Here is a 12,099-nt window from a genome sequence, read left to right as displayed (position 1 = left end):
TGGTTGAATTAGTGGCAGGCAGGGTTAATTGCCAATGCCAGAAGTTACATCCTAAGATGGATAAAAAGTTGATTACATTTCTAGGGGTAGAATTACTTTTGGAAACACTTTATATATAAAAATCGCTGGAAGAGCCGTATTTAACTAAATATAGAAATGCTGAAAGTTTCCCTTAATGTACACAAACATTTAGGAACAATCTGAAATAGAGGTGAGCAAAGTGCATCCCAGAGGATCCATAATCATCGCACGAAGCATTCTTAAACTACCTGAAGTGCCATTTTTTGAGAGTCGATTCTGTTCAATCGCAAGAGTCTTCGTCACGCTTAGTTCGGCATTTACACTGTCACAAAAAATATCATAACATTAAGAAATCACTGGATCAGTGGATCACTGGTAGTTCATGTAGATGATCACCGAAAATGTGATCCCCAAGGAGATAAGTATGTATACACAGCCATAGAATTGACAATACATATCCTACAATAATCTGATCAAAAACATTTATTTCTTGATCGATTTATAACCTTGAAGATTTAATCATTGATTTTTTAAAAGCAAATAAGTTTAGAAGAAATAAGAGTGCAACAAATAAATATTTTGAAAATGAAAGCTAATTGATCGTTTGACTAAGCGAAAGTTAAGCATGACTTAAGTTGCTTGTATTTTATTGTTAATATTAAACCGATATTTTGAAAGGTTGAAACTGCCTTCGGCACTTTTATGATAAAAGTTTTATCTCATTTCTTTTAGCATTACCTCTCCTCGAGGGACCTATATATCCGAAGAAAACAAATAAAAATAAAAATTGTTTTGTATGCAAAATACCGATTATTAATAATAATAACATAATCGTTCCATTTTATTTTTGTTTACTAAATTATATTAATCCCAATAATTATTTTCAATCCCAATTACTGTAATAACTTTAGATCACTCAGGTCCAGTCCCCTCCCCCGAATACCTTATCTGGGAAACATATCAAAACATCGGCAAACCTCTTTCCCATGACCGGAGCCCAGAACCAGAAACCTTTAAGCAAATCAAGCCACGACCACACAGCAACCGAACAACGTCAACAACTGACACAAAACAAAAACAACAACGAAATATGTTTAGAAAAAAAGTAAAATAAAATAAAATGGCCAAAAGCGAGAGAGAGAAAAACTTGTTGACACAAAACCAAAGCCAAAAAAACCATTGCTCTATCGCCCCGTCCCGTTCTGGCCACAGCCGAGTGACTGTTACTGTGACTGTGACTGTGACTGCTCCGCCGGCTCGTTCGTTCACTTTCTGCGTCGGCACAATTTAAGTTTCAATAAGCGACTATTTGTTGCAATTTAAGCTGAACGCGTTTATAAATTGACGACGGAAACTGCCGGCGACTGTGCGAAGGTGGGAGCGGGCGGGCGACGAGGGGCGGGGCCGTGGAAAATAGGCAGGCAAAGACCCAACGAGTGACAGGAACCCCGGACGTTTAAATTGAACCAACGAGCGTACACATGCCGCTCGAAAAGTCTAATTTTGGGTTTTTATGCGAACGTTAAATATGGCCTGACATTTAAATTACACAAATTAATTTATACTAGTTATGGTTTCCATACTGATTTGTGTACACTTTTTTTTTTGTTTTTAGTTTATACAAGTTTTGTTTTTATTAGCATTGTTTGGCGGCTTTTGTGGTTAACTAATTTTTGTTTTGCGGTTGTCATTTTTTAATTGAATTATTTTTATAGTTTTGCTGTGTTGGGTAAAAGGGGTAAGAGGAAGTGAGTGGAAAAGGAGCAATTAAAATAGTTTTGAATTCAATACTACTGTGAATTTGATAGCAGTTTTTTAAGGATTGTAATTGTTAAGAGTTACTCAATATCAAAACAACAATTTCTTTAAATTTTCTTCTTTTATATAAGTTCTTTGTACAATAATAAACAATAAATTTCATTACTTTCGATGGCTAATAAGTACTTTTACCCTTTTGAGGAATTCGCTCTTTGTGAGCCATTAATTCATGTTCGAAATTCCATTAACTTCATCACTTTGATCAACGCGCCTCGAGAACACAAAAGACTTTAATAATCTAGCACAAAAAACCACGCAACTTAGCGTTTCATTTGTAAACCAAAAAACACAATACCGAAAATAATAGTGTTGGAACAGCTTGGACCTGGGGACCAGACGCAGTGGCACCAAAACACCACACATTAACGATAATTTTAACACTTGGCTAATAGTGTTTTAATCAAAAATTTAACGCCACCATCGAGTTACAATAGATTTCGCTGGGAACACACCCCAAGCCGCATCCCCCAGCCGCCGACCACACGTGAGTTTGGGGAGAAACCTTAATTACTTTTCGAAGTGCAACCAAAGATGATAAATTGTTCGGCTGGGAAAGCCAGCCTGATCCCAGACTGTCTGTCTGCAGCGATCGCGACCTGGGACTGGCGACTCGCGAGGCTTATTGAGTTACGATGTCAGTGGAGGATCATTAAAATTACAGACAGTACCGGCCAGAAACTGGGTTCCCAAGAAATCTCAATGGCAGGCTCCACCTGGACCCCATAACACCCCCATGCCAATCCACCTTCCCCTCCCCCTGGACCACTCGCATCAAAGGTTTTGTAATTTTTCAATATTCGCACACAAAACGAAATTAGCTCGTTGCAGGATCGGGATGGGAGCTGGGATTCGGATAGGGACTGGGATTGGGCTGGCATTGGGATCGGGATCGGGATTGGGCTGGAATTGGTATCGGTATTCCAGCGCATGCAAATTTCACAGGAATCAAAAGGCAAAAGATGAGGCAAATACAAATAATAATAAAAAGGCTTATCCCAAAGCTGAAAAGTCGTTGCGGCGTTGTGACTTATGGCTGAGCTCTTTCCATGCCTCGAACACTGTTGCTTTCGTCTCGCTACTACACTGCGAGAAAATATAAGGTAAAGTTCAGGAAACATGCTGAATGAAAAATAAATTCTTTTAGTTATTTGATAATAAATAAAAGTCATTTCGGCAACTATAAAGCAATGATCTTTCGGTGAACCGAAGCCTTTTAAAAATAAATAATTAATTATATTTCAAACTTAAATTGTTTCGTATTTTGTTTGGCTGATTTTTTAAAACTAATTAATATATTTATAACTCACCCCAGAGAATTTTGTTTCAAAATTTCAGGTGTCCTAGAAACATTCTATTACTTAGGCCTACGACATTCTGCCTAAGTGGATTAAGCGTTATGTAAAAAGATTAATTATTTAATTGAAAACTACAGATTGGACAAGAAAACCATACTTATAAAGTGATGCATAATCTCAACAAATAAACCAATCAACTTACTGACACAACATTAAGGTTATAAAATCAGGAAGTTCTAAAGTTAATGTAAAAACTTTATAAAATTTAGTGATATAATTTTTGTAGTTTTCCCCTGGTGTATTTTTAACTTCGCGGTGTGTCTCGTTCCGTTTGGAGCATGTGCAGACAGTTGTGAAATTATATTTGCGCATCGTCATGGCCATTGTGTGGCTGCTGCAGGATCGGGGAGCTGGAGCCGAGGGCTGGGGCCAGGGACTGTCCGAGTGCCCAACCCGATCCAGGTCCACTCGCCCGGCTCAACTCTCGATTTGTCAGGGCAGACGAATAGCTTAACTGCTGGCCAAACGGAGCTCTGCCGTGGCAGGTGGGAGCTGTGGGGAGCAGGGATCCGCAGGAGCGGGAGGCAGGACAGGCCATGGGAGCTAGCCGCGGATCATCGTCATCGTGCTATTCAAACAAATGATTTACAAAATGTTAAATGAATTATGCATTTTGCATATGCGCCTTTGCAGTTTCGTGCAATTTTTCATACCGAATAGGCCCCTAAACCAGGATGACCACTCGAAGGAGGAACCTGTGCCATTCGGCCAGTCGGGCAACATTTCCCTGGTGTTGGCTTTAATAAATTGGCGTGGGGTGCGCCTCGGGCTCGTCCATCCCCTCCTCTCGGTCGTCGTCAGCCAATCCTCTGGGTGTTGTTGTCGCAGTCTTGTTTAGGCCATGTCCCTGGCCATGTCTTTAGCCATGGCAATGTCATGGATCTGTGCGGCGACTTAAGCAAACACAGCCATTCAGGCATTCAGCCATTCGACGGCGAGTGGAAAAAAGGAAGGCAAATATAATCAAGTCATATAAATTGAGTGCATTTTTCACAATAAATGAAGGGAATTGTCTAAATTATGCCGTGTGCGCTCACATGATGACCACGAAAAGTCGTCGTGGGCAGTGCGTGTGGGAAATAGCTTAGATTGCCATTGGAATAAGTTAGCAATACGATTGGGAATTAGTTCACACTCCCAAGTATTTCTCAGCTGGAAATTGACAAATTGAAAGTTAAATATATCCCCGATCTGACAATATATTAGCTGGCATTTATCTCAAAGTGTTGCCTAACTTTTAGTAATCATGCTTAAGTGACCACCGACCTCTTTCCAGAGATCACGTAGCCATTTCATCAGAAGGAAACAAAATCAGGCCTCGCCAGCAGTCGAGAATGTGGAAACTGAAAGGCCAATCGCCTCCCAGTACTGTATCGTAAATTATAAACATATCGGGACGCACTTCATTATAAAGGAAAGTGGGGAACGAACACAGAAACAACTCCCTAAAAATATACCCGCTCAATCGATCGAGAGTTGGATCAGGCATTAGGCAGGTGAAATATGTTGATGTGCCTTAAAACAATATTTGCGCGCTGCAGTCTGTTTGGTTAGCAATTAGGTGCATCCCGATCTCGATCCCGATCCGGATCCGATCCGAACCGGAGCATCCAGCAAGCAGCATAAGCCCGATCCCGATCCCGATCACGATCCCTGATCGATCATGTAAACAACCTCAGCATATTTAGTATGTGTCAGGAAAATAAATGGGCGCCTTGAGGGGCGGCAACGGGGCGAAGGGCCCAAGTGCACGACTAGACTAACAGTAGCCATGGGCTAATTATGCTCCTCGAGGGCGGGGGCACCTGCTCCGGAGAGCTTCGCCCTTCAGCGAGATACTTGGCCAGCACTAAAGTTGATTTATGCACCGCGTCAGAGGACCCGGAGCACACATATTCCACCAGAACCGAGCCAGCAGACTGCCTGGCGACCCCGCCAGATCGCTGAAAGTTTCAAGTAGTTTTCACAACCAGTCCCCCTCCGCAGAAGGCTTCGTCCCAAGCCAAGTATCATGCAGGAGAGAAATTTGAAAATTTAAATACTTTCCAGGTATTTTCTACTGTTTTCACATAGAGATATTACAAAGGATAAGAGTCAAATAAAATGTAAATGTAAAATAATAAAATAAAGAAATGTTGACATTAAATAATTTGAGGATTTTAAATCCGAATTTAATCGTTTGTGGGTAAGACATTACAACTTTTGAATAAGGTTTGCTTTAAATCAAAATGTATGTATTTTCCCAACAAAAATATGTAAGTAAAACCTAGAATAAATTACAGTTGGAGTTAATATTAATTTTAACAATAAGTTATTTTGCAAGACAATTAGCCAAAACCAAAGTCGGGATCTCAAATGATGTATGTAAAACCAAGCCAAACTTAATCTCAAGATTAAATAACACTCTAATAAATATATGTACTTATTTAATTAAAATAAAACAAAGTTATATAGAGTACATCCCACACTGATTAGAATTTTTCCCCTGTAAGCGTTAGTTAACTTTTCGGAAATATATTAAAATTCAATATCCGAAAAATCTCTTAAATCATTTTTCGTAGCGTGCAGAGAAACAAATTTCAAGTTGTATTTGAATAAAAAATATATACAGCAATACAATTCAATGAAAACTCTCTGCGATCTCTTTGAGCTGTCGTTGCAGTTTTCTATTGAAATCCTGGGTAAGCAGCTGAAGGGCTCCGTTCAGTGTGTTCTCCCTATCGTCCAGGATTCTGGCCGCCAGTTTGGAACATTCCCTCTCCTCCAGGGGCTGCCATTTGGTCTTGGGTGTTCCCAAAGGTTGCCACTTGGCTGTCTCAGTGTAGGGATTAGCACAGGCTCGCAAAACTCGCTCGGCCAGGAGAGATACACGATCCGTCCGCGGGGTACTATTCCCCTCCACTTCCGATCGGCGAGAGAAAATGACGCTGGGCTTATAGCTCAAGATACTGCTCGTGGAATCGATGGACCGACGGGATTTGCGACTGCTATTGGCGCTGCTTGATGGATTACTAGTTCTGGTTGTCAATGCAGCAGCCATTAGCTTGGCCCGGATATGCTCCTCGTCATCGGTCAAGGTAATGTCCAAGAAATCGGCATCGTCGTCCAGAATAACCGCAGGTCCCTGGAAATCCTCCGGAATCTCCATCAGAGCCTCGTCCGCATTGTATATCCTAAGACTCAGGCCGTTCTTTGACTTGATCTTCAGACTATCCGTGGTTGGTTTAGACTCATCATCGCTCATTTCACTGGGAACTATGGGAGTAGATGATAATCCTGGCCCATCTTCGGAGCTTAGTGTTGGATCTTCTGATTCCTGCACAGTTTCATCGTCGACTTGTAGTTCATTGGTGCCATCAGATGGCTTCACATTTTTGATCACATTCGTAAGTAAAGTCATTCTTTTTGTCTTGAGGCTTCTCCTCCAGATAATTTGTTGTGCCTTCACTACATACATCAGTGAATTCTTCGCCGATTTTGGAACAAAACGGATTAAGTGGGTCTTTGATTTGGATATTCGTCCTCACTAGTCACACCAAGATCACGATTGATTAACTCATCTCCAGACCTGTCTGTCATCTCCCGATCCTGATTGTACACATTTCGCACAAGTTGCGTAAAGCTTAACACAGAATTTTCTTTGCAGAAGGTTTTCCGACCGGATCTCGGGTATGAAATGTCGGATATATTGCTGCGAAATTCTTCAGCAGAGTCCTGTCCTTCATCGTCAGTGGGATACTGCACTCCAACAGAGACATTCGACTTGCGGAAGGAACCATCCCTCTCTTCCTCGATGTTCATGTCGGTATGAACGTTCCGGGACTCGATCGGTTGTCGCCTCGTCTTGATATTAATGGGACTATTTCCACGATCTTGATATGTCTTGGGCACACTTCCCAGGCGACGATAATGGTGATGACTATGGCGTGTGCTGCTGCGCGAATGATAATCTCTTTGTGTTCGGCTCGACGAAGCCACAGAGGTTGGATTGCCAGTTCCAGAGACACTTAGGTAATCGCGGTCATTAGTCTGCTCCGTATTGGAGCTTTCGCGTTGGTACATCCTTGGTTTTGAATAAACGGAGCTCTCGATGCAAACCGAAGACTCTCGTAAACTCAATGATGACCTGGGTCCATGCGAGTAGCTAGAATATTCGTCATCATATTTTATAGAATCGCGTTTATTATATTCCAGCTTTCTAGCACTGCATCCCGATCTCTTGAAGGAACAGCCAATATCATCTTTCATGGGGGGTAATCTCTTGAAGGAACTTCTTATGGTATTGAAGGGGGTCATCTTTGGACAGCAGACAGTATGTGTAAGCTGGCCTTCGAAGATTGCTTGACAATGTATATCTTCAATTGAATGGCCGTATTCCTCAGATACCTTCCCTAGATCACTGGAGTAACTGGATTCTTGGCTGCTATAGGTCCTCGACCCGGATCTCTCACAAGTCCCACGCAGTTTTGACCTGTTAATGTTGTAGGCCCGACAGGCCCGTTCAGCTTTCTGTTGACGCTCTATGGACTCTTCGAAAATTTCGCTATATATCTGACTAAAGCTCTTGGAGTGATCGGTGGATCGTTGACTTTGCTGGGACCTGGCCTGCCCCTCATCCAGTTCACTAGAGATGTATTCCATATCGTCGGGAGCATATTCCTCGGAAGTGGTACCTTCCCTTGAATTTAGGCTTTGTGGTTCGGCCTCTGGGAACAAATCTGTATTGGAGACCTTCTTTTTTACCTTGGTAAATGCATCCTGGTCTTGGACCTCGACGCACCCACTGGACTTTGATGTCGCACTCTTCCCTGTATCCTCTCCCGAGGACAACACAGTTGGCCGCTTTGGTCTCTTGGGAACTTCTCCTATGACCACGCAGTCTTGGTCTCCCTGAGGTTCTAATTCGCCCAGCGAGCCCGAGTTCCAATTCCTGGTTGATCCACTGCTGGAGCTCATCTTCTGGTTTCCAGGACGGACCTAGGTATTGTGAAGATCGGTTAAAAGAGTATATCTAGAATTTTCATTAACCTTTTCTCACCATTTCAAGTATAATCTTCTCTTGGGTGTACCTGTATGTGGAATGTGGGAAGCTTACTTGCCAGCCAGCCTGACATATATGGCGCGGCAGCCCAAACTGTCTATCGGTTCACCAGATTTCATCACCGCAAAGACCTTTGCTTTCAGCGGGCCCATCAATTACGGGGCCAACCAAACTTGGCAGCCACAAGGGAGCCAAGTGGCCATGTGGACTGCTGGCCCAAAAAACAGAACTCAATTAGCTAAACCAACGAAAACTCACTCAGCAGCTCGAGAACCTCACATTGCCCACACACGAGCCGCCGAAGAAAAAGTGGAAAAGTGCAGCCAGCTCGGGGCTGTCGGGGAGGCAGGCGGATTCTTGGGGCAGTGCAACTGCGGCCCCATTAGTGTCACTTAGCAGCTAATTATGCTGCGCCCGAGAATTACTTTTTAATTTGTTGCTCTGCGCCCCGTTCCAAAATAAATAAACGCGCGCGCCAAGAACTTCAAGTGGTGACCAGACAAAAGGGGGGAGAACGGGGAGCCACCGAAACTCAAGTGGCAAATATTTCCACTGGAGTTTTGGCAGCCAGCTTGGCTGCTCGTGTTCTCGGTGCTCCACTCTCGGTTCCCAGCTCCCAGTTCTCCATTCTCCGTTCTCGGAGTCTCGCCTTCTATCCCCACTTATTCCGCCGGCGCGTGCTGTGGGCGTTCACCTTAATTTCTGCGCCTGGAGCCTAAGGGCTTGAGCTTGGAGCCCGGGAACCTTCGAACCCTCGGACCTTGGTCTCCGTGGAAGCCTGGTGGCAAAATGGGCGTGTGCGGACACAGAAAATTATGTTGTTCGTCCAGGCGAGGTAAGGACTTGGACCAAGTCGGGCCAAGATAGAATGGCCGAAATTCTACTGGAATCATTTCATATTTTGTTTTACCTTAAATACATAAATGAGGCATGTTTTGAATAGTATATTAACTCAAAAAGTTATATAAACCTATGTCTTAAGCCTCAATTAATACTATTTGAAATTCTCCAATACATAGGAAAACACAATATTTCTTATCATATTGTTATAGAATCCCTTTTTGATTCTTGACAAAACTGTGTTAATGTAATTTATTTTCAAACTTGTTATTTAAAGATTGAAACTAATTTGCACAACTTCTGAAATATTATTATTATTTTGTGGATTTATTTCCTTAACAGTTTGTTTCAATAAAGTTAATAATTCAGAGTGATGCAAAACTTTTAAACTGTAACATTTATAGGTAGCTCATATCTATTCGTTTATTCGTTTTTATTAATATCAAGGATACATTGGATACAAAAACCCTTAATCTGACACATAAATGTCTTGCTTAGTTACCAAATTAACTAATTTAACTGACCTTCTATATTTATTTTGAAATATATATAAATGAAATATAATAATTAAAATTATTAATTACAACATAGTTTTCACTACAAGCCCAAATGCTCAAAAATTAAAGGAAATGTACAACAAATATTATCTATATAGCCCAAAGTAGTTCGCCAGACTCAACTTTCCTTTTTATAGTTTCTCGATCCTTGGACGCTTGTTTACCTTTTGATCTTCACGCCTTTGGTGGCACACGACTCCAGTCGCTTTCGCCATGTTCCAAGTGTTAATTAGACAAAAACTAATTAAGCATTTTGCGCACACACGCTCCAAATGTGGACCCCGACGCAGGGAGTGAGCAGTCAGGGGAGTTGATGGAGCAGACAACGGCGCCACATCACCAGTGACAAAGTCGCCTCAATCAGAGCACAAAGGGGAAGGGAAGAGCTGAAGCTGAGCCAGGAGTTGAAGCTCGAGCTGGAACTGAGATATGCTGGGCCAAAAGCGGCAAAGACACATTTATTAAAGCCACTCGGGGCATAAATCGTTGAATGACATGCGACAAACGTCCGAGTTACATTCTGTGCGGTGCGATTGATACGACAATCGAGCAATCACCGGCCGATGGATGTCTTCGGATGGATGATGATGATGATGGGTAATTAAAAATTGATCACGTTTAACAAACTGCTACCGAAACAATATATCACAAATGATCAGCAAAAGGAGGCGGAGGAGCATGGAGGACTTGACAAAGTCACAAAACTTGAGCAGTTCGACCGATTCGGTTGTGTGGACACATCGATCTGGTTGAGCTGCCACATTAAGTCAAAGCTCTGGTTACATTTCATCCCTGCGTTTTTATGTGTGATTTTCCCTACCCTGTGTCGACCGGGTCCCAGGTCCATCAATAATTCATTACGGCCGAGTGATCTATTCAGCGAAGGAGCCAATCCATCGATCGATCGCGAGAAAAAAGATATTCCGCTTGTCAGCCGGGGCCCAGGGCACAAGTGGTTCTTTTTGTTCCTCCGTTTTGAAAGCAAAATTGTGCCATAAATATAATGAATACATATTTGGGAGGGCCTGGCGGCCTTCGAGAGGAGCCAGAACAATGGAACCGCTGAGGTTCCGCTCGTTATTAGCCGGGAAACTAACTGAAGGACCCTTCACCCGGAGTGTTGGTTTTTGTGCGATCGCAGGCAACTTTTGATGGAACACCGCCGCAGACGGTTATTGATGAACCAGTGCGATGCGGTAGGGCAATGGATCACTGAGTGATCACGGATCGGCCATCGACGGTCCCCGATCCCCTGAAATCTTCGGATCTGAGTCCCCCGAAATCCGCGGAAAGCCAGGAAACTCTAGACAAACTTTAACCCCTGAGAGATTTGCGCTGAGGTGTTGGATAAAACATAAAGTTCGTGTGAATGCCGACACGTTGTGACAATTGTTTGACAACAACGGCCGCAGAACGACAACAAAAGACATGCAGAACTATGGAAAGGTCGTCGCATGACTCGCCCACACAATCATCGATAAAGTCTTTCGTCTCTCCCCGCCGTTTTCTGTAAAACGTGCCACGAGTCGCTCCGCGAACATTCAAAATATGCAAATGCCACAAAGGTAAACAAACACAGATACTGGCTCTGGCTGAACCGAAACCGAACTAATCCAAGCAAATCCAGTCAACCGGGTCCCATCCCATGCCATCATCATCTCCCTGCGGTAATGGTTGGGTGTCTTTCCTGGCATATTTCCATGCCTTCCTCCGCTCCGCGGATTTCTTGAGCAAAAAAAATAAATATAGCAAAAATAGGAATAATAAAAAATGTAGTCTACCTTATGATATTGACAGGCGAGACAAATTTTGTCAGACTCTTGGGCGTTTGTTATGCTCCGAAATTGTTTGCCGATTAGTCGGTTGGTCTGTTGGTTTGGTGATCAGAGGAGGCTTTTGCTAAATTCAAATGGAACCTGTATTAAATTCACTATATTCTTTGTCTTTTCCTAAAGTGACTAAGTAGAATTTACTGATAAGAAGAATTCGATGACGAATAGTGTAAGCTGCCTTTCATTGATTGCGAAAAAGCTCAATTCTTTGATTAGACTCAATAAAAACTATTTCTTTCTTGCAATAGTATAGACTTATCTTACGTTTACCTGGCGATATCAATGCAACCTAATCCTAGAGAACAGATTACTCGAGTTGAGTGTGCTGGGCTCTGCGATACCTGGTAGCAACTCTTTTACATTTAAATGAAATTCAGAAAACGGGGCGAATATTTCCGTGTGACAGACTAAAATTATATAGGATAATATTATAGAAATTTTTATTTCAAGTTAAAATAAGAAATAACTTCTTTAGCATATAGTCCCAACAAACTTAAGGTACAATACCTTATCAGAGCGATAACAAATCGTAAAATATATAGGGGAGAGAGCTGACTTTTTTACTCGTCTTCTGGAGCTTGACGCGAATAGTTACAATTATATGCACCCAAATAATTGAAAAGCAACAATTACTT

At 42.3% G+C, this 12,099-nt stretch overlaps 2 protein-coding genes across 2 annotated transcripts; both read right to left on the bottom strand.

The window, feature by feature from the left end:
• Nucleotides 1–3,415: 3,415 nt before the first annotated feature.
• LOC110188045 (uncharacterized) lies at nucleotides 3,416–4,352 on the bottom strand. Its single transcript, XM_020957595.2, has 2 exons — nucleotides 3,848–4,352; nucleotides 3,416–3,762 (listed from the first exon to the last, which is right to left on the bottom strand). The coding sequence occupies exons 1-2, from the start codon at nucleotides 3,896–3,898 to the stop codon at nucleotides 3,493–3,495; spliced, it is 321 nt and encodes a 106-aa protein (XP_020813254.2). The 5' UTR covers nucleotides 3,899–4,352; the 3' UTR covers nucleotides 3,416–3,492.
• Nucleotides 4,353–5,745: 1,393 nt separating this feature from the next.
• laf (labial associated factor) lies at nucleotides 5,746–8,387 on the bottom strand. The gene is given in 5 exon segments (XM_020957481.2): nucleotides 5,746–6,582; nucleotides 6,584–6,698; nucleotides 6,700–8,171; nucleotides 8,233–8,288; nucleotides 8,291–8,387. Coding segments are annotated over 5 exon segments (2,508 nt in total). The 3' UTR covers nucleotides 5,746–5,814.
• Nucleotides 8,388–12,099: the final 3,712 nt, after the last annotated feature.

This window comes from Drosophila serrata, unplaced genomic scaffold (assembly GCF_035046125.1).
Source record: "Drosophila serrata isolate PLE 108 unplaced genomic scaffold, ASM3504612v1 contig_228, whole genome shotgun sequence".
NCBI classification, from domain to species: Eukaryota; Metazoa; Arthropoda; class Insecta; order Diptera; family Drosophilidae; genus Drosophila; species Drosophila serrata.
The sequence above is the reverse complement of the archived record's forward strand: the minus strand, read 5'-3'. Positions and strand labels throughout refer to the sequence as shown.